Consider the following 21280-nt stretch of genomic DNA (forward strand, 5'->3'; position numbering starts at 1 on the left):
ACTATATGTTGTCCACTGGATTTCCTTTAAGTATCTCTGTCAAAAATTATTTGTTCATAAAACTAATTTGTATGTTGCTTTCTAGACTTGTTATTTTTCTCCAATAATCTAACTTTACACCAATACTATACTATTCTAATTACTGTAAGTCCTGAAGTCAGAAAGTTTTAAATTTCCAACTTGGTTCTTTTCCAGTTATTCTGGCTATGGTAAGCCCTTTGTACTTTCATATGAATTTCAGAATCAATTTGTCAAATTATGCAAAAAATCACGCTAATATTTTGATTGTAATTTCATTTTACCTTTAAATCAATATGAAGTTACTTGACACCTTAACAGTAGTGACTTTTCTGATCAGTGAACACAGCATGTTCAGAATGCTCATTTTCTAAGTTATGTCTGACTCTTTTGCGACCCCATGCACACCAGGATCCTCTTTCTATGGGATTTGCCAAGCAAGAGTACTGAAGGGGGTTGCCATTTCCTTCTCTAGGAGATCTTCCCAACCCAGACATCAAACCTGCATCTCCTGCAATGCAGGTAGATTTTTTACCACTGAGCCAAGAGGGAAGTCCTCCCATGTATTTCATTCTTCTTTAATTTCTACCAGTAACATATGGTAGTTTTTAGGGTTCATATATTTCACACTTTATGTCAAATTTATCCCTGTTTCATTTTTTTGCTATATAGATGTGATATACTTATTTCAGCTTCTAATTGTTAATTACTAGTATATAAAAAGTAAGAATGATGTTTAAAAGTTGATCTTGTATCTTGCAGTCTTGCTAACCTCATTTATTATCTAAAGTTGCATTTTGGCAGGACAAGGCCAGATTGAGGCAAGTTAGGCATTTGCCTGGAGTGCAGAATTTAACAGAGTGCAAGAAAAGTCAGTAATGAAAATAAACAGTATTTCAATGTATTTTTTTTAAGTCAAATGTGAAAACAAGAGCTTGTAAGCTAGCTACCTACTTTTGTAAATAAAATGGTTTTTATTGGTATATTTAGTCAGATTTTCTATATAAACAATTATGTCATCTGTGAATAAAGGCAGTTTTTCTTCTTCCTCTGCAATCTGGATATCTTATTTCTTTATCTTCCCTTAGTAAACAGTGTAGGAGCTCTAGTACAGTGTGTCCTAGAAATGACAAAAGCAAATATTGTTGTTTTACTTTTCTTAGGAAGAAAACATTCGGTTTTCTACCATTAACTTAGATGTTAGGTGTAGTGATTTAAAAAAATACAATTTATAATTTTTATAATGCATTAATTAAGTGTATTTAATTTAAGAAATTATTTTTCTATTCTTTATTTGCTGAAATTTCTTAAAACATTAGGAATACATTTTTGGATTTCTTGAAATGTTTTTGTTCTGTTTGTGTTTTTGGTGTTATTATTTAGTTTGCAATTTTTGTGAACAGCATTATTTTCAAATGTCAAACTTACTAGAATTCCTGGAATAAAACTTACTTGCTCACAATCTATTACATTCTTTATATATTATTGGTTAATATTTGTAAATTTGTTTAGAATTTTTGCATCTGTGCTGATGAGTGACATTGGTCCATACTTTTCTTGTTCTGCCTTTGTCTAGTTATGATATCAAAGTATTGGCATTATTTTAGTTAGGAAGTACTTCCTCTGCTTTTCTTTTCTGAAAAAGTATGTGTAGAATTAGCATTATTCTTTCTTAAAAGGTTGGTAGAATTCAATCATGAGGCCATCTGGGCCAGTAGTTGTAACCATGCAAGTATTTTGACAGAAATTCAACTTCCTTAATGCTATCCATTGCTTCCCTACTGCATTTTGAAAGCCTGCATCTTTAAAGGAATTTGTCCAGTTCACCTATGTTGACAGGTTTATTTCTATAAAATTGTTCATAATATCCTGTAATTTTCCTTTTACTATCTGTAAAGTCTGCAGTGGTGGTACCTCTCTCATCCCTTATATTGTTTTATGTTTCTTCTCCCTTTTTTCCCCAGGTCAGTCTGGTTAAAGTTTATCACTTTTATGTCTTCTTAACAAATCAGATTTATCTTCCTTGATATTTCCTATTACATTTCTGTTCTTTAATTCATCAGTTTCTTTCTCTGATCTTGATTATGTCCATTATGTTATTTATTTTGGGCTTAATGTTCTCTTGCCATAGTTTTTGAAAGTGGAAGCTGTGGTCATTTATTTGAGGTATTTGAGGCCTTTCTTAATTTCTGATACATGAATTTGATGCAATAGAATTTCCCTCAAGTAATGTTTTTATGATATACCATGAATTTTGATATTTCATGTTTTAAATTTCATTCAGTTAAAAATACTTCTTAATTTTCCTTATGATTTCCTCTTTCATCTAAGTGTTTTTGAGGTATATTATTTACTTTTTAAATATTTGAGGATTTTCCAAATACTTTCCCATTTTTTGATACAAATTTAATTCTACTTTGAGAAGAGTATATATCTTGGTTGACTTAAGTTTTTTTAAATTACCGAGACATCTTTTATGACCCAGAATATGGCCTATTTTAGTAAATGTTGAAATGACTGTGTATTCTGCCTCCTTTGGATGGCTAGTCCTACAAATGTCAACTAAATAAGGCAACTGTATTTTTCAAATCTGCAATAGCCTCATGGTATTGTTTAATTAATTACTGACAAGCATGTATGAAAATCTCCATTTATAATTTCTTCCCACTGCTCTTTGAAGTTGTTTCATTTTTTTGTATTCAGGTATCCTGAAGCTCTGCTATTGAGTGAATGAAACAATTAGGACTGCTATCAACTCGGAGAAGGCAATGGCAACCCACTCCAGTACTCTTGCCTGGAAAATCCCATGGACGGAGGAGCCTGGTAGGCTGCAGTCCATGGGGTCATGAAGTCGGACACGACTGAGCGACTTCACTTTCACTTTTCACTTTCACTTTTCACTTTCATGCACTAGAGAAGGAAATGGCAACCCACTCCAGTGTTCTTGCCTGGAGAATCCCAGGGATGGGGAACCCTGGTGGGCTGCCGTCTATGGGGTTGCACAGAGTTGGACATGACTGCAGCGACTTAGCAGCAGCAGCAGCAGCAGCAGCAACTCTAGATGAATTTATTTCTTAATCATTATAAAAAGATCATTTTTGTCCCTGATAATATTCTTTGCTTTTGTAACTACTTTATCTGCTATCAATATTACAAGATCTTATTTGAATAGAATTAGCATGACATATCTCCTTCCATTGCTTCAGTCTTCTCTTTGTATCCCCATATTTAAAATCATTTTTTTTCTTATTGGCAACATATAGTTGAATGCCACTTTTTATCAAATATGGGCATCTCTCCTTTTTAATTCAGATGTTTAGACCATTTACATTTAATGCAATTATTGACATCAGTTCAATTCAGTTCAGTTCTGTCGCTCAGCCGTGTCTGACTCTTGGCGACCTGATGGACTGCAGCACGCCAGGCTTCTCTCTCCATCACCAACTCCTGGAGGGTGCTCAAACTCATGTCCATTGAGTCGGTGATGCCATCCAACCATTTCATTCTCGGTCATCCCCTTCTCCTCGTGCCCTCAATCTTTTCTTATGAGTCAGCTCTTTGCATCAGGTGGCCAAAGTACTAGAGCTTCAGCTTCAGCATCAGTCCTACCAATGAATATTCAGGACTGATTTCCTTTAGGATGGACTGGTTTGATCTCCCTGCAGTCCAAGGAAATCTCAAGAGTCTTCTCCAGCACCATGGTTCAAAAGTATCAGTTCTTTGGCTCAGCTTTCTTTATGGTCCAACTCTCACTTCCATACATGACTAATGGAAAAACAATAGTTTGGACTAGATTGATTTGGTTAGGTTTAACTCTTCTTTCTTTTGGTTTGAGTAATTGACTCTATTTCATACTTTATTGTTTATGATTTATCTGTAACTCAGTCACATAATTTGAATTATTTTTAGAGCTTTTAGTGTATATACCTTTAAATTATCATAGTCTGTCTTCAAGGGTTATAAAACTTTATATATGGTTTTAGACACTTATAGCAGTATACTTCCATTTCTTCCTCACATCTTTTGCATTATTGTTGTCATGCATTTTATTGTTGTCATGCATTTTACTTTCAGGTATGTTATATACCCTCATGCTATCTTATGCTTTTGTTTAAACAACAAATTCTTTTCTAAAGTAAGTTAAATGATTTTTAAAAAACCTATATTATCCATGTAGTTACAAATCCTAGTGCTCTTTACTCCTTTGTATAGATCAATATTTCAACCTGGCATCATTTTCCTTAACAAAAAACATTTTTTAACATTTCCTGTAGTGCAGATTTCCTGGTGATTTCTTACACTCTTTTTATGTTTGAAAAGTACTTACTTCACCTGCACTTTGAAAGACATGTTACTGAATTTTGAAATCTAGATTAACAGCTTTTGTTTGCTTGTTTTTTTTAACTTTCAGCACTTTAAAGATGACATTAGTTTGCATTGCCTCTGGTGATAAATTACAGCAGAATATTATGTTTTTCTTACATTATGTTTCTCTGTATGGAACATGCTTTCTGTCCCTAGTGATGTACCACCTTGCTCTAATTTTCTTCCTGTTTCTTATACTTGGAGTTCATCAAGCTTCTTTTTTATTGTTTTTGTTTGTTTTTGCATTGTTTGTGGAGTGGGGAAGGCTTGTTGTTTTAAGAGAAATTGAGAAAGTTTGGTCCATTATTTCTTCAAATTTCAGGAATTCCAGTATATATAAGTTGTCCCCAGCTCACAAGGTATATGTTTAATTTCTTCTCTCTCTCTGTGTGCTTCATTTAGGATAGTTTTCATTGCTGCATCTTCAAGTTATTAACAGTTTCTTCTGCATTTTCTAACATGCTCCTAATAAATTTTATTGCATTCTTTACCCTTTGAAATGTAGTTTGCAGGCCTGTAATTTTGATATAGGTCTTTTATCTATCTTCCATAGTTTAACTTGGATTTTTGAAAGTATGGAATATAGACGTAAAAACAGCTTTAATGTATTTGTCTGCTAATTTTAACATAACACGGTTTTAACTGATTTTTTCTTTCTTATTTTGGGTTTATGTTCTGATTTCTTTACAGGCTAGGTAATTTTTTAATTAGATGTCAAAAATTGAATTTTATATTTTTTGGTAATAGATAGTTTGTATTCCTACAAATATTCTTGAGCATTCTTTCTCAGTTGCAGTTATACTCAGTTCAGTTCAGTTTCTCATTCATGTTCAACTCTTTGCAACCAACCCCTGGGCTGCAGCACCCCAGGCTTCCATATCCATCACCAACTCCCGGAGCTTGATCAAACTCACATCCATCAAGTTGATGATGCCATCCAACCATCTCATTCTCTGCCATCCCCTTCTCCTCCTACCTTCAATCTTTCCCAGCGTCAGGATCTTTTCTAATGAGTCAGCTCTTTGCATCAGGTGGCCAAAGTATTGGAGCTTCAGCTTCAGCATCAGTCCTACCAAGGAATATTGAGGACTGATTTCCTTTAGGATGGACTGGTTGGATCTCCTTGCAGTCCAAGAGTCTTCTCCAAGACCACAGTTCAAAAGCACCAATTCTTCAGTGTTCACCTTTCTTTATGGTCTGACTCTCACATCCATTCATGACTACTGGAAAAACCACAGCTTTGACTACATGGATCTTCATCGGCAAAGACATGTCTCTGATGTTTAATACGCTGTCTAGGTTTGTCATAACTTTTCTTCCAAGGAGCAAGAATCTTTTTAAGTCCGTGGCTGCAGTCACCATCTGCAGTGGTTTTGGAGCCCAAGATAATAAAGTCTGCCACTGTTTCCATTGTTTCCCCACCTATTTGCCATGAAGCATGGCAACCCACTTCAGTATTCTTGCCTGGAGAATCCCATGGACGGAGAAGCCTGGTAGGCTACAGGCCATGGGGTCGCAAAGAGTCGGACATGACTGAGCGACTTCACTTTCCCTTTCAATGGGACTGGATGTCATGATCTTTGTTTTTTGAATGTTGAGTTTTAAGCCAGCTTTTTCACTCTCCTCTTTAACTTTTACCAAGAGCCTCTTCAGTTCCTCTTTGCTTTCTGCTGTAAGTGTGGTATCATCTACATACCTGAGGTTATTGATATTTCTCCCAGGGATTTTAATTCCAGCTTGTGCTTCATTCAGCCAGGTATTTCACATGATGTACTCTGCATATAAATTGAATAAGCAGGGTGACAATATAAAGCATTGACCCACTCCTTTCCCAATTTTGAACCAGTCTGTTGCTCCATGTCTGGTTCTAACTGTTGCTTCCTGACCTGCATACAGATTTCTCAGGAAGCAGGTAAGGTGATCTGGTATTCCCATCTCTTTCAGAATTTTCCACAGTTTGTTGTGATCCACACAGTCAAAGGCAATAGTCCAAAGGCACAGTCAAAAGGTGTATTCAATAAAGCAGAAGTAGATATTTTTCTGGAATTCTCTTGGTTTTTCTATGATTCAATGGATGTTGGCAATTTGATCTCTGGTTCCTCTGCCTTTTCTAAATCCAGCGTGTACATCCGGAAGTTCTCAGTTCATGTACTGTTGAAGCCTAGCTTGATGAATTTTGAGCATTACTTTGCTAGCGTGTGAGATGAGTACAATTGTGCCATAGTTTGAACATTCTTTAACATTGCCTTTCTTTGGGAGTGGAATGAAAACTGACCTTTTCCAGTCCTGTGGCCACTGCTGAGTTTTCCAAATTTGCTGGCATATTGAGTGCAGCACTTTGACTGCATCATCTTTTAGGACTTGAAATAGCTCAGCTGGAATTCCATCACCCCCACTAGCTTTGTTCGTAGTGATGCTTTTAAGGCCCACTTGACTTTGCATTCCCGGATGTCTGGCTCTAGGTGAGTGATCACACCATTGTGGATATCTGGGTAATTAAGATCTTTTTTTGTTTAGTTCTTCTGTGCATTCTTGTCACCTCTTCTTAGTATCTTCTGCTTCTGTTAGGTCCATACCATATCTGTCCTTTATTATGCCCATCCTTGCGTGAAATATTCCCTTGGGATCTCTCATTTTGTTGAAGAGATCTCTAGTCATTTTCATTCTATTGTTTTCCTCTATTTCTTTGCACTGATCAATAGGAAGGCTTTCTTATCTCTCCTCGCTATTCTTTGGAATTCTGTATTCAGTTGGGTATATCTTTCCTTTTTGTTTCCCTTCTCTTCTTTTCTCAGCTATTTGTAAGGCCTCCTCAGACACCATTTTGCCTTTCTTCATTTCTTTTTTGGGGATTGTTTTGATCACCACTTCCTGTACAATGTCATGAACCTCTCTCCATAGTTCTTTAGGCACTCTGTCTATCAGACCTAATCCCTTGAATCTATTTGTCACTTACACTGTATAATCATAAGGGATTTGATTTAGGTAATACCTGAGGGTCTAGTGGTTTCCCTATTTTCTTCAACTTAATCTTATCTTGCAATAAGTTCATGATCTGAGCCACAGTCAGCTCCTGGTCTTGTTTTTGCCTGCTGTATAGAGCTTCTCCATCTTTGGCTGCAAAGAATATAATCAATCTGATTTTGGTATTGACCATCTGGTAATGTCCACATGTAGAGACCTCTCTTGTGTTGCTTGAACAGGGTGTTTGCTATGACCAGTGCGTTCTCTTGGCAAAACTCTGTTAGTCTTTGCCCTGCTTCATTTTGTACTCCAAGGCTAAACTTGCCTATTACTCCGGGTATCTCTTGACTTCCTACTTTTGCATTCCAGTCCCCTATGATAAAAAGGATGTCTTTTTTTGTACTGGTTCCTGAAGGTCTTGTAGGGCTTCATAGAACCACTCAACTTCAGCTTCTTCATCTTTGGTGTTTGGGGCATAGACTTGGATCACTGTGATATTGCATGGTTTGCCTTGAAATCAAACTGAGTTCATTCTGTCATTTTTGAGACTACACCAAGTACTGCATTTAGGACTCTTCTGTTGACTATAAGAGCTACTCTGTTTCTTCTAAGGGATTCTTAGAAGTAGTAGTAGTAGATATAATAGTCGTCTGAATTAAATTCTCCCATTCTGGTTCATTTTGGTTCACAGATTCCTAAAATGTTGATGTTCATGCTTTCCATCTCCTGTTTGACCACTTCAAAATTAGTCTGATTCATGGACCTAACATTCCAGGTTCCTATGCAATATTGTTCTTACAGCATTGGACTTTACTTCCATCACCCGGTCATATCCGCAACTGGGTGTTGTTTTTCCTTCAGCTCCATCTCTTCATTCTTTGTGGAGTTATTTCTCCACTGTTCTCCAGTAGCATATTGGGCACCTATTGACCTGGGGAGTTCATCTTTAGTGTCATATCTTTTTGCCTTTTCATACTGTTCATGGGGTTCTCAAGGCAAGAATACTGAAGTGGTGTGCTACTCCCTTCTCCAGCAGACCAAGTTTTGTCAGAACTCTCCACCATGACCCATCTGTCCTGGGTAGCCCTGCATGGCATAGCTCATAGTTTCATTGAGTTAGACAAGGCTATGATCCATGTCATCAGTTTGGCTGGTTTTATGTGACTATGGTTTTCAAGTTGTCTGCCCTCTGATGGATAAAGATAAGAGGCTTATGGAAACTTCCTGATGGGAGGGACCGGCTGTGGAGGAATCTGGGTCTTGTTTGATGGGTGGCTCTATGTTCAGTAAATATTTAATCCAATTTTTTTGATGGGCTGTGTTCCCTTCCTTTGTTCTCTCTCTTCAAAAGGACTTATGCCAGCACTATCGTATTCAGTGCCGCTGACCCCATGGCAGGCCACTGTTGACTCACAATTCTGCCAGAAACTCCTGGACACTCACAGGTAGGTCTGGTCAGTCTCTTGTGGGGTCACTGCTCCTTTCTTCTGGGTCTTGGTGTGCACAAGGTTTTTTTGTGTGTGTGTGCTTTCCAAGAGTCTGTTTCCCAGTCCTGTGGAAGTTCTGTAATCAAATCCCTCTGGCCTCCAAATCAAATTCCCTGGGGGTTCTCAGTCTCTTTGTCAGATCCCCAGGTTTGGGAAATCTGTTGTGGGTCCAAGAACTTGCATAACAGTGTGAGAACTTCTTTGGTATAATTGTTTTCCAGTTTGTGGGTTGTCTGCTGGGTGGCTCCGTGGTAGGTCTTATGGCGACCTCCTCCAAGAGGACTTAAGCCACACACCTTGCCTCCCAGATCTGCTGCAGCCAGAGCCCCTGTCCCCATGGCAAGCCACTGCTGACCTGTGCATCTGCAGGAGATGCTCAAACACTCAAAGGCAGCTCTGGCTCAGTCTCTGCACGGTCTCTGGGTCCTGGTGCACACAAGTTTTTATTTGAGCCCTCGAGTGTATCTGGCGGGCATGGAATTTGATTCTAAATGAGATTTCGCTCCTCCTGCTGTCGTGTAGAGGGTTCTCCTTCACCCTTGGATGTGGGGTATCTGTTTTTGGTAGGATCCAACATTCTCCTGTTGGTTGTTCAGCAGCAAATCGCAATTTTGAAGTTCCCACAGGAGAGAATGAACACATGTCCTTCTACTTCACATTCTTAGCAGTTACATTACTTAGACATATTTTTATCCTTTCAGGTCTGGCTTTTAGGTTTGCTGGGCATACCTAAATAAGTGCTTGGCCTATGGCTAATTGTGATTCATAAGGTTTTTCACTCTGGCTGTCAAGAAGAGTCATAATTTCCAGATATATGTGAAAATTGAATAATAGCCCCTCAAATCCATTCTGAAAGTTCTTTTTGTAGTCTGATTTACTAACAGGCACGAGCTGATCTGTACTCTGTTAAATACTCAAGGGATCTTTTGCAAATCTCCAAAGGTCTTTCTGTATACAGCTCTCTACTTTCTGATACTTTATTTTGTGAATGCTAGTCGCCCTTTTTCTCTCTGGACTCTCAGTTCTGCTTTTCTGATTTCTGACTGGGTTTTGCTGCCTGCCCTGTAGCCTGGAAATTTTCTTGGGCAATGGCAGAGTTCATTTCCTTTGCTTTCCATCTCTCAGTGACCACTGTCTTTACTGACTGATGTTCTCCTCTTAAAAATTGTTGTTTCATATATAAGTTTTTGGATGCTACTATTTCAATTGAGAGTAACTCCAATCCCATTGCTTCATCTAGGATGCTGCTGATGTTTTCTTTTAAGGAACTAGAAATGACTTATCTTAAGAAAATGCTTGGCTACATGGAGCCAGAAACAAATCATGTAACTATGAGCTATATTATGTTTTCTTATTAATTTTGGCTGCTCTTGTTTTGTGGAATTAAATATAGCTTAATTTTTCTTTGTTTCTATGCTGAAACCAAGAAAATAACTGTCATTATTCTAGTTTTATTTTAATCAGAAGCTAAGTCAACTGAATGAATGATATTAAGGCAAAGAAGCACAATGAATGAAACATTGAGGAAAGAATCAGAAGACCTTACGTTCTACGTAACGTATAATTAACTCAAATTCAGAATAATCACTAAAAATATATTTATTAACTTAGTATTTAATTTTTAATTGGTAATTATTTCTGAAATAGTGTCTTTTATATGAACTGTTTATAAATGTTTTGAAAATCAATTGGGCAATATGATTCAAGAGCTATACAAATGATGTTTCCTTTTATTTGCTAAATCTACCCCTCAGAATATTTCATGAAAACCAATTATTATTTTTAGTAGAAATAAAATCTAAATGCATAGTTATTCTATGAAGTGTTTCCCAGGTGGCTCAGTGGTAAAGAATCTGTCTGCCAATGTAGGAGATGTGAGAGCTATGGGTTTGATCCCTGGGTTGGGAAGATCCCTTGGAGAAGGAAATGGCAACCCACTCCAATATACTTGCTGGGAGAATCCCAGGGACAAAGGAGCCTGGCCAGCTATAGTCCATGAGGTCTCAAAAGAGATACAACTGAGTGACTAAGGATACATTCTCTGCAGTATAATTTAAAATCACAAATACTTGCAATATGTCAAGCTCATTACCTATAATATCTCATTTAATTTTTACAACAAACTCTGAGAGATGGTATTATCATCATACTGATGAGAATGAGGCTAAGTATCAATAAAGTAACAAGTCAGAGGAGCTGCTGAGATTTAAATCCATTCTGATTCTAAACCCTACGCCTTTCATCCCTGGACTCCATATACTCTAGAAAAGTGAAAACAGATACTTATTAAGATAACTGGAAGGCTGTCTTTTCACCTTGCTTATATTTTCCTTTGTTGTGCAGAAGCTTTTAATTTTAATTAGATCCCATTTGTTTATTTTTGCTTTTATTTCCAGTATTCTGGGAGGTGGATCATAGAGGATCCTGCTGTGATTTATGTCTGAGAGTGTTTTGCCTATGTTCTCCTCTAGGAGTTTTATAGTTTCTGATCTTACATTTAGATCTTTAATCCATTTTGAGTTTATTTTTGTGTGCGGTGTTAGAAAGTGATCTAGTTACATTCTTTTACAAGTGGTTGACCAGTTTTCCCAGCACCACTTGTTAAAGAGATTGTCTTTACTCCATTGTATATTCTTGCCTCCTTTGTCAAAGATAAGGTGTCCATATGTGTGTGGATTTATCTCTGGGCTTTCTATTTTGTTCCATTGATCTATATGTCTGTCTTTGTGCCAGTACCATACTGTCTTGATGACTGTGGCTTTGTAGTAGAGCCTGAAGTCAGGCAAGTTGATTCCTCCAGTCCCATTCTTCTTTCTCAAGATTGCTTTGGCTATTCGAGGTTTTTTGTATTTCCACACAAATCTTGAAATTATTTGTTCTAGTTCTGTGAAAAATGTGGCTGGTAGCTTGATAGGGATTGCATTGAATTTGTAAATTGCTTTGGGTAGTATACTCATTTTCACTATATTGATTCTTCCAATCCATGAACATGGTATATTTCTCCATCTATTAGTGTCCTCTTTGATTTCTTTCATCAGTGTTTTATAGTTTTCTATATATAGGTCTTTAGTTTCTTTAGGTAGATATATTCCTAAGTAAATATAAGCAAGGTGAAAAGACAGCCTTCTGAATGGGAGAAAATAATAGCAAATGAAGCAACTGACAAACAACTAATCTCAAAAATATACAAGCAACTTCTGCAGCTCAACTCCAGAAAAATAAACGACCCTATCAAAAAATGGGCCAAAGAACTAAATAGACATTTCTCCAAAGAAGACATACGGATGGCTAACAAACACATGAAAAGATGCTCAACATCACTCATTATTAGAGAAATGCAAATCAAAACCACAATGAGGTACCACTTCACACCAGTCAGAATGGCTGTGATCCAAAAATCTGCAAGCAATAAATGCTGGAGAGGGTGTGGAGAAAAGGGAACCCTCCTACACTGTTGGTGGGAATGCAAACTAGTACAGCCACTTTGGAGAACAGTGTGGAGATTCCTTAAAAAATTGCAAATAGAACTACCTTATGACCCAGCAATCCCACTGCTGGGCATACACACCGAGGAAACCAGAACTGAAAGAGACACATGTACGCCAATGTTCATCGCAGCACTGTTTATAATAGCCAGGACATGGAAACAACCTAGATGTCCATCAGCAGATGAATGGATAAGAAAGCTGTGGTACATATACACAATGGAGTATTACTCAGCCGTTAAAAAGAATTCATTTGAATCAGTTCTGATGAGATGGATGAAACTGGAGCCGATTATACAGAGTGAAGTAAGCCAGAAAGAAAAACACCAATACAGTATACTAACACATATATATGAAATTTAGGAAGATGGCAATGACGACCCTGTATGCAAGACAGGGAAAGAGACACAGATGTGTATAACGGACTTTTGGACTCAGAGGGAGAGGGAGAGGGTGGGATGATTTGGGAGAATGACATTCTAACATGTATACTATCATGTGAATTGAATCGCCAGTCTATGTCTGACGCAGGATGCAGCATGCTTGGTGCTGGTGCATGGGGATGACCCAGAAAGATGTTATGGGGAGGGAGGTGGGAGGGGGGTTCATGTTTGGGAATGCATGTAAGAATTAAAGATTTTAAAATTTAAAAAATAAAAAACTAAAATGTTAAAAAAAAAAAAAGATAACTGGACATGAACTGTTTTGCCCCATCCACTTTAATATTTTAAATTTCCATTTTATATTTTATTGTTTAGACTATGATGTATTTAAATATGATTTATTTTTATTTACACACACTAAATAGATCTTTTTTTAAAAAAATAATAATGTCACTGGAAAATTGTTTGAGATTTTAGCAAAAAAAAAAAAAAGGAAGTTGGGAAATATCTGTCTTCTGGAATTCACAGCGTTACAAAATCACTACTTAAGCGATGGTGTGAAAAAGGGAAGGGCTTCCTAGAGGATTTACTAGGCTTCCCTTCAATGCCTGATCCAGTAATTTTCTAACAAAGAGAAAAAAACAAAAACCAGTTTTATTTAAAATAAACCAGCATGGGAACATGTAGAAATTTACAGAAATGTGAAAAATAAGCTCAAATAATTCTGGATAGAGCAAATGAATGAATGATATTAAGGAAAAGAAGTACAATGAATAAAACATTGAGGAAGAAATCAGAAGACCTTAGAGTCTACATAAAGCATAAGTAACTCAAATTCAGAAGAATCACTAAAAATACGAGATTCGTACATCTCTGTTGGTGAAACCCTTTTCTTGGGATATGAGGAGAGAAGAGCTAGGGTGCTATTTGTACTTCATAAACTCTGTGATAGGAAAGCAAAAGTAATGAGCGTGTACTGATCACTGCTGGCTAATAATATATTTATTGTAGTTTTATTTGTTACTAAATTTTATTTCTCTGACCAGATTGCATGAGTAACAGCCCCCCCCCCCCAATTTCTAATTAGTTAGACTTAGTTACACATATGCCAAAGAAAAGAAAGCCCACTTCTGCTGAGTCAGCCTCCAGGACCCCTGTAAGAAGACTGTACGGGAATGATGGGGTGATGCACGTCTGCCGAATAAACAGAGAGCATCCTCCTGTTTGGAAGATACCTAGATCTGACTCTCAACTTCCTATTTTCAAATACAGAACTTAAAAGGAGGCTGGGTAAACAGTTCAAATCAGTCCACACCAAGTTGCTGGTATTATTTTCTATAGATACACCTCCATCTCTGCAAAGCCAAAAGAGCTGAGCCATGAAATATTCTTCACTGGAATTAATGACAGAACTTTCTTTGTCAAGTGAAAAGATTTGGGGTTTTTAATTGTTCTGGGGAGTCTGCAGTTGAGAAAGCTCAATCTATTTGGCCCATATCAGCAAGGGAGGATTGTAACACATATGCTCTTAATTCCTCAGGTTCTTTATAGCCAAATGGAACCCGCTGCATGGTATAATGGGATGATTTCCAGTTTCAATGCATTAACTTACTAACTCTGTGATCCGGACAGTTAAAGCAATATCTCTAATGTCAGTTCCCTCATCTGTAAAATGGAGGAAATCTTTGTTTCACAGATACATAAAGCCCTTAGTACAGTTCCTGGCACAAATAAACAGCTCCCAATAAATAGTTCTGGTTTAGGAGTTTTATAAATATTTAATGATGTATGCAAAGTTCATGAGTGATATTGATTATACATGTAGTACAATTAATTGAACTTTAAACACACACAAACATACATATACATACACATAGATATATATTCACTTTATCCATGCCAGAACTACTGAAATGATTGAACTAGTATAGGGCCTAACTCTCCCAGAGATTCTTTGAAAAAAAAAACAAAACACTGAATCATTTTTGTTTCATTATTTCCTTCTTAATTTCCAACATGGATCATCTGCAAAGCACAGAAATATTTTCAAAATTAACAAGTTAATGTTGTACAAAATACATCTGAAAAAGATACAAACTTTGACATGGTGTTGAAACCTTGAGTCTTTGGTCCTAGAGCAGGTCATAAAGAGTAAAATAAGTCTGAGAGAGAGAAACAATATCATATATTAATGCTGAGGCTAGTCTTAAAGACTGAACTTATGACTTAAGATGATAAAGCGACGTGACCATTTTATTAATATATAGATATAATTTCCTAGAAGCCCAACACATCAGGTGTGTGCTAAGAGCCAGAAAAACACCTGACTTAGTAGTCCTCCTTTGCTGGGAGGCAGACATTGATAGACAGCACAAATGTCGACAGACCACCGTGATCAGTGTCATGAGGACTGAAAACCTTCTGACCACAGCAGAGGACCTGGCCAAACCCCAGAGGAAACAGGGAGGGCTCTCTTGACATGGAATCTGAGAAGGGGCTGCAAAGAGCATGAAAGTGAGGGAGGCATGGGGAACTGCATACCCATTAGATCATTGACATGATCTATCAACAAAGCGGGTACAGTTTAAACCCTTCATTCTTTTCAGACACTTGCAAGGGGCTCTGGATGTAGGGACAGGCTGATTTCTATGGCTCAGTTGTGAGAGGCTCTCCAAAACTCTCTCTGCAAACACCAGGCCAGAGGGTCTTCTGTTTGAAACCTATAGCATCCTTCTGAGTTGAGGGTGAACACTGTCTAGGGGGGCAGCAAGCAACCCTTCTAACAACTTGCTAAAGTAGTCTAAAACAAGGCAGTGTGGTGTGGCTTTACTTTTAAGTCTGTAATGCTAAATATTTCTCTAGTGACTTTCTTTTTCCTAAGAGGCTGGACTTAATTTCTTGGTGAAGTTAAGTTCACCCACAATGAAACTGGTAACTGAGTCATCATTTGGTCACATCATCATTTTGGTCACATCATCTCAGTCAAGCTAAGACTTGGTGCTGAACTTTTATTTCTTTTTTTAATTTAATATCTGGAGTATTTTTAATATTGAGAATTTTTATCACTGTCTTTCCCCTTTGATAGTATCTTGTTGCCTGGATGCCTAAAGAATTCTTTAATTTTTCCTTACAAGTATATCAGCTTAACTAGGACACATCTCAGATTCATGTTCTGATTATAAATTTCCTAGAACATACTGCGCTTTTTAACTTATCTTTTAATAGGAGGATAATTGCTTTACAATATTGTGTTGATTTCCTGTACAAAACCACAAATCAGCCATAATTATATATTTATATATATACACACACACACACAGTCCTACTCTCTCCCATGTCCCCAACCCAACTCACTCCAGTATTCTTGCCTGGAAAATCCCTGTGGACAGATGAGCCTAGCTGGCCAGAGTCCAAAAGGTCGCAAAGAGTTGAACATGACTGAGCGACTAAGCAGAGCACAGCACAGTGTATATACGTGAATGCTACTTTCTAAGTTCATCCTTCCCTCTCCTTTCCCCACTGTGTCCACAAGTCCATTCTCTGTGTCTACATTTCCATTTCTTTCCTGCAAATAGGTCCATCACTGCTAACATTCTAGTTTCCATAAATATGAATTAATATGCAATATTTGTTTTTCTCTTTCTGGCTGACTTCACCCTGCATAACAGGCTCCAGGTTCATCCACCTGACTACAACAGACTCAAACTCATTCTTTTTTAGGGCTGAGTAATATTCCATGGTAAATATGTACTATATTGTCTTTATCCATTCATCTGTTGATGGACACTTAGGTTGCTTCCATGTACTGGTTGTTGTAAACAGTGCTGCAATGAACACTGTCTCCTGGAGATCCTAATAGGCAACTAGAATTAGGAAATGCAAGACAGATATTCTTAATCTGAAGTTCTTAGAACTCTTGATAGAAAATAGTAAATTCATGAACTTGGATGGAAAAAAATTTACATCTTTATTTTCCTGAGACTCGCATTCAAATGTATCATTTCCTCTATCATGAAGCAACAAACCAGTGTAACACTATCAATACCTGTGACTTTGCACCAAAGGAAACCACGTAGAATCCTGTTGAGTTGTAGAGTTGCTGCAGATAGCTCAAGGTGTCACTTGAAGTCACCATTACATCGAGACTGCAGTAGGTATTAGATCTGCCATTAGACTGTATTTTTAGTCTCTTATTAAAGAGTACTATATATTACTAATATTTTTTAAAATAATTCAAGAATTTCATTTTAATATAATGGGAATATTTTATTACCTTGCAAATTTTGTTTTATGCACTCAAAATTGTATTCTGAAATGGGCTTTTAGGTTTCACCAGGGTACCTACAGAGGTCATGGCATCCACACAAACTTAAGAACTCTGTATTTAGAGGCTACTAATCAGGAATGCATCTTCAGAATGCTGACAAACGGCAACCTGAGTCATTTTGAACATAGTGTGTGCAGTGCTGGTCTTTCAGTCATAAACTGAGAAAGGGCTTCAGTAGAAATGACATATCTTATAACAGAAGTATTACATACCATTGTTCTTCCTTTGCTAATTTCTCTAACCAAGCCATCATTCCCTTTTCTACCTTCACTAGCCGACTCAGTGATAAATCCTTACCTTTTGCCTAACTCTCACTCTAACTGCCACAAATGATAGAAAATGTCAGTCTTTGCTTCCTAATTCAGTGCCTTCAGACAAAATGCAGCAGGTATTTGTTGGTAAAATTTTTTGGAAGCCTAAAATATATGATTTCTAAGGTTTTCGTAGTAAGAATGAAAGTTAAAATTGATTTCTGCAAGCCTTAATTATACATTTCATAATAAGCATTGCAAAAATCTCAGCTTAGGGAAAAAAAAAACCCCTTTGTAATAGATTGATTGATACAATTATCAGTGTGCCAAATTTAACTCACAGATAAATAAAAGGAAACCCTGAAAGCCAAGAAGTCTAGTATGTGCGTGTGTATGTGTATGTGTGGGTGTGTGTGGGTGTGTTTGTGGGTGTGGGTGATCATTCGCTCAGTCATGCCTAACTCTTTGTGACCTCATGGACTACAGCCTGCCAGGCTCCCCTGTCCATGGAATTTTCCAGGAAAGAATACCAGAGTGGGTTGCCATTTCCTATTACAGGGGATCTTTTTGACCCAGGGATCAAACCCATGTCTCTTGCGTTTCCTGCATTGGCAGGTGGGTTCTTTACCACTGTGCCACCGGGGAAGCCCATATAAGTGTAGGCTTTGGTATAATTCTGTGACAGTTAAGAAACAAGCCCCCTTACAAGACATTTCATCTTTATATTGAAGATGTTCTTCCTGCTGTCTCCTCTAGTCCATGGTCAACTGGTGCCTACTGTCTTTGGAAATAGAGATGGATGCTGGTTACGGGTGTTAGCTGACCTATAAGCCCCCCAACACAATTTCTTTTTCAAAAAAGTTAGCCCTTGGTTAGAAGCTGCCACAATGGGTTGAATTATCCAATCCCTGTCATTAAAGGTGGCAGCCACGCACTTGAGAATGATGTGGGAAAACTCCAGTGAGAGTGATAATTAAACTTGGAAAATGAAGGGTCACCTTCTTTCATGCAGCTCATTGGGTTTGGCATCAGAGTAATTCTAAAACAGTGGGGGATATTCTACTCTCAGCATGGCAATATCTAGGTGCACATGCATTATTTCTATGAGTTCAAATGGGAATGCCATTTTAATTGTATTTAAAATGTTAACTTTAATATGGGGAGTAAAAATGTTAGAAATTAGTTCTAAGAATACAGAAAAAGAATAATGAGTGAAATCTAAATGGTGAAAGAATTAGAAACAAGAAAAGCATGTATTGTTTTCTCAGAAGAAGCAGCATTATAGGAGAAGAAAATTGTTTCCAGGGAAATTGAAAAGAACATTTAAATGCATTCAAGTCTTTCTACTTGACTGTAGAATCACAAAGCAAGGAAGGGTTTTGTCTTAACTTTCTTAGAGGCCATTATTATAACATCTTATCCCTGCTCAAGAAAGGGTAGAAAGTATCAGATGAGCTTTAAGACAAGTTATTAATAGGAGTTATTGTCCAGAAAAAGGTTTTTTTTAAAATTATATTGACTCATCTAAATACTATTGAAGGAATATTTCATACTATTCTTATTTTGCAGTAAATAAGTAATACTGAGCTTTTAAGAGGACCTGAAATGATATTGCATATAAGCAAGTATACTATGGAACACTATTACTAGAAAGGGCATGGATGCTAAAGTCAAATTTCAAGCTCAAATTTTGGCATCACCATATAACAGCTGTGAGCCTTAAGCATGCTACCTAATGCCACATGCCTCAGTTTCCTCATCTGTGAAATGGGAGGAATAGTACTACCTATCTTATAAAGGTATTAGAAAATCAAATGAGTATTAAAATATATAAAGTATTTATAACCATATCTAGTACAGAGTGATTATCATGTAAGTGCTCATTCTTACATAGGGTCATAGTGTCACAAAGAGTCAAACATGACTGAACCAACTAAGCATGCACACACACTTACTTATTACCATTATTATTTTATTTTATAAAACTGTAGACTATGTTTTAAAATATATTAATAATTATTTTTATGGTTGACCACTTTTGTCCTTGGCAGTATGAGAAGAGGTTTCCAAATCATATGGATTCTTTAAAATACATATAGTCCAACAAAATTGTTACTAGAGTTGATTGTATAACGCTCAAACTGATAATTGTAACATCAAGCTCCAAAATTAAAAAATTCCTAATAAGCAGAAGCTGTTGATTTCAGATGGCCTTTATTTAGTTTCTTTCATATCTGAAGGGTTGAACTGAAGAAGCTAAATTGTATCTTACGTGATTATGTTTTAAGATAAGAGAGAATTTGGAAACAATTAGAGCTTTCTAAAATAGAAAAATAAACCTGATGAGCTAGGCAAATGTGTGATAGCTGAAGTCCCTTTGTAAAATTTTCTGATTTATCAATTTGTGGGCAAACATCCACATATTTCATTGGATTTTAAATTATTTATTATTATTATTATTATTAGAATATTTGAAGTCTTCTCATTTATCTCTAAAAGATCATCGCAGAAAAATCTTTTTACAATGCAAACATTGCCCCAAACCTCAACATCAATTCACCAGCAGCTCATTGAGAGAGAAACAGGGAGAAATGTGTGAGGGGGTGCACGTGTGTGCACAGTGAAAGGGGCGAGGGGACAAGGAGGAGAATGAATGAATGACATTAAGGACAATCCTAACCAATATTGAAGAGAAAAATACTGTGGACTAAAAAAAAACACAGGCAATATATAAAAATCCACAAAGAAGCAAAATACTATCTGTAAGCCTGATTTGACTGTAATATTTGTATATAGCACTTTAGAAGGAAAAAAAGGTTTTATAAAAACTAGTTTGCTCATTCAGAATAAAGGTGTTAAAATATTTGGTAAGTTATTTCCCACTGAAAAATATAAACTACATAAGAAATTCTGCATCTGCTTCAGCTTTATATTTAAAATGATTTACAGTCTGCAATTTCTTCCTAAGGTCATCACCTTCATAAATACTAGCCACATACAGTGAAAACCAACTCAATAAAATGAGTATTTCATTTCTCTTCCTCCTGCTTATATAGATACTTCTTTCATCTACATGGCACCCATTTATAACAAAGCCTTACATTGTGTGGATTTTTATGAGTTCTTTAGCATTTCTTTCTTTTTTATCTTTCTATGCATCAGCAAAGCAACTGGCAGATTCTTTAATAAAATATATTATACACATTAATATTTATAAGCCTACGAATTGGATGTTTAAATAAACATTCACCAACTTATGCCAATTCTTTTGTTTTAGGCGTTAAATCACACTTACATTGTCTGGAAAGTCGGCTTTTAGTTCAGTGACACTTTGACACCAATATGCAGCCGTTTTTTCACTGATGAGCTCAATATTCAGGAAAGAGCTTTGTCCAGGGCCGTACATGGGGCCAGAGGTGGTCCCCCGGATGATTCTGGGTGAAACATTTGTCACTATATCCTGTTGAAAGAGTAAAGATATTGGGTCTCGTTTCTGCAAAGAAAAACTGTTATCTTCATTCTATGCTCATTTCCATATGACAGCATTCTACCAAGTCCTGTCTCACATTTTTAATATATTTTAAATTACAGCTGAACATAAACTACTTAATGAAAAAGTAAAATATAATATTTGTTAGCTTTATTTAAATTACTTCCTATAATTGAAAGGTTAGGATGGTGGAAAAAATACATAAATTCATTTACACTGGTTTGTGGCATATACATTTTAATTTGTTTGCAATTAAATAATAAATAAAAACACATCAAGTAAAATGTCAAAATATTATTTCAGTCTATTTAATCTAAGTATCATTAGTGAGATTTTAACTCAAATAAGAGTTAATGTTTGCAAAGAAATTTCTTTTTTCTAAAAAGTAATTTCAATATAAATCAGCTAGAGTATATATTAGCACCACTGACTCATCACACCTTAAAACACATTCTAACAAACTAGGTTGACTTACCTATATGATTCTAACTATAAATTTACATTCAATAA

At 36.5% G+C, this 21280-nt stretch overlaps 1 protein-coding gene across 1 annotated transcript in view; it reads right to left on the bottom strand.

Annotated features, from left to right (window-relative positions):
* Positions 1-21280, bottom strand: part of DPYD (dihydropyrimidine dehydrogenase) — a 931708-nt gene that overhangs the window by 383955 nt on the left and 526473 nt on the right. Inside the window, exon 14 of the mRNA XM_069598442.1 lies at positions 20576-20740. Coding sequence (XP_069454543.1) covers positions 20576-20740 — 165 coding nt within the window. The remainder of the gene's footprint in view (positions 1-20575; positions 20741-21280) is intronic.

The sequence above is a fragment of the Ovis canadensis genome, chromosome 1 (genome assembly GCF_042477335.2).
Source record: "Ovis canadensis isolate MfBH-ARS-UI-01 breed Bighorn chromosome 1, ARS-UI_OviCan_v2, whole genome shotgun sequence".
Classification (NCBI taxonomy): Eukaryota; Metazoa; Chordata; class Mammalia; order Artiodactyla; family Bovidae; genus Ovis; species Ovis canadensis.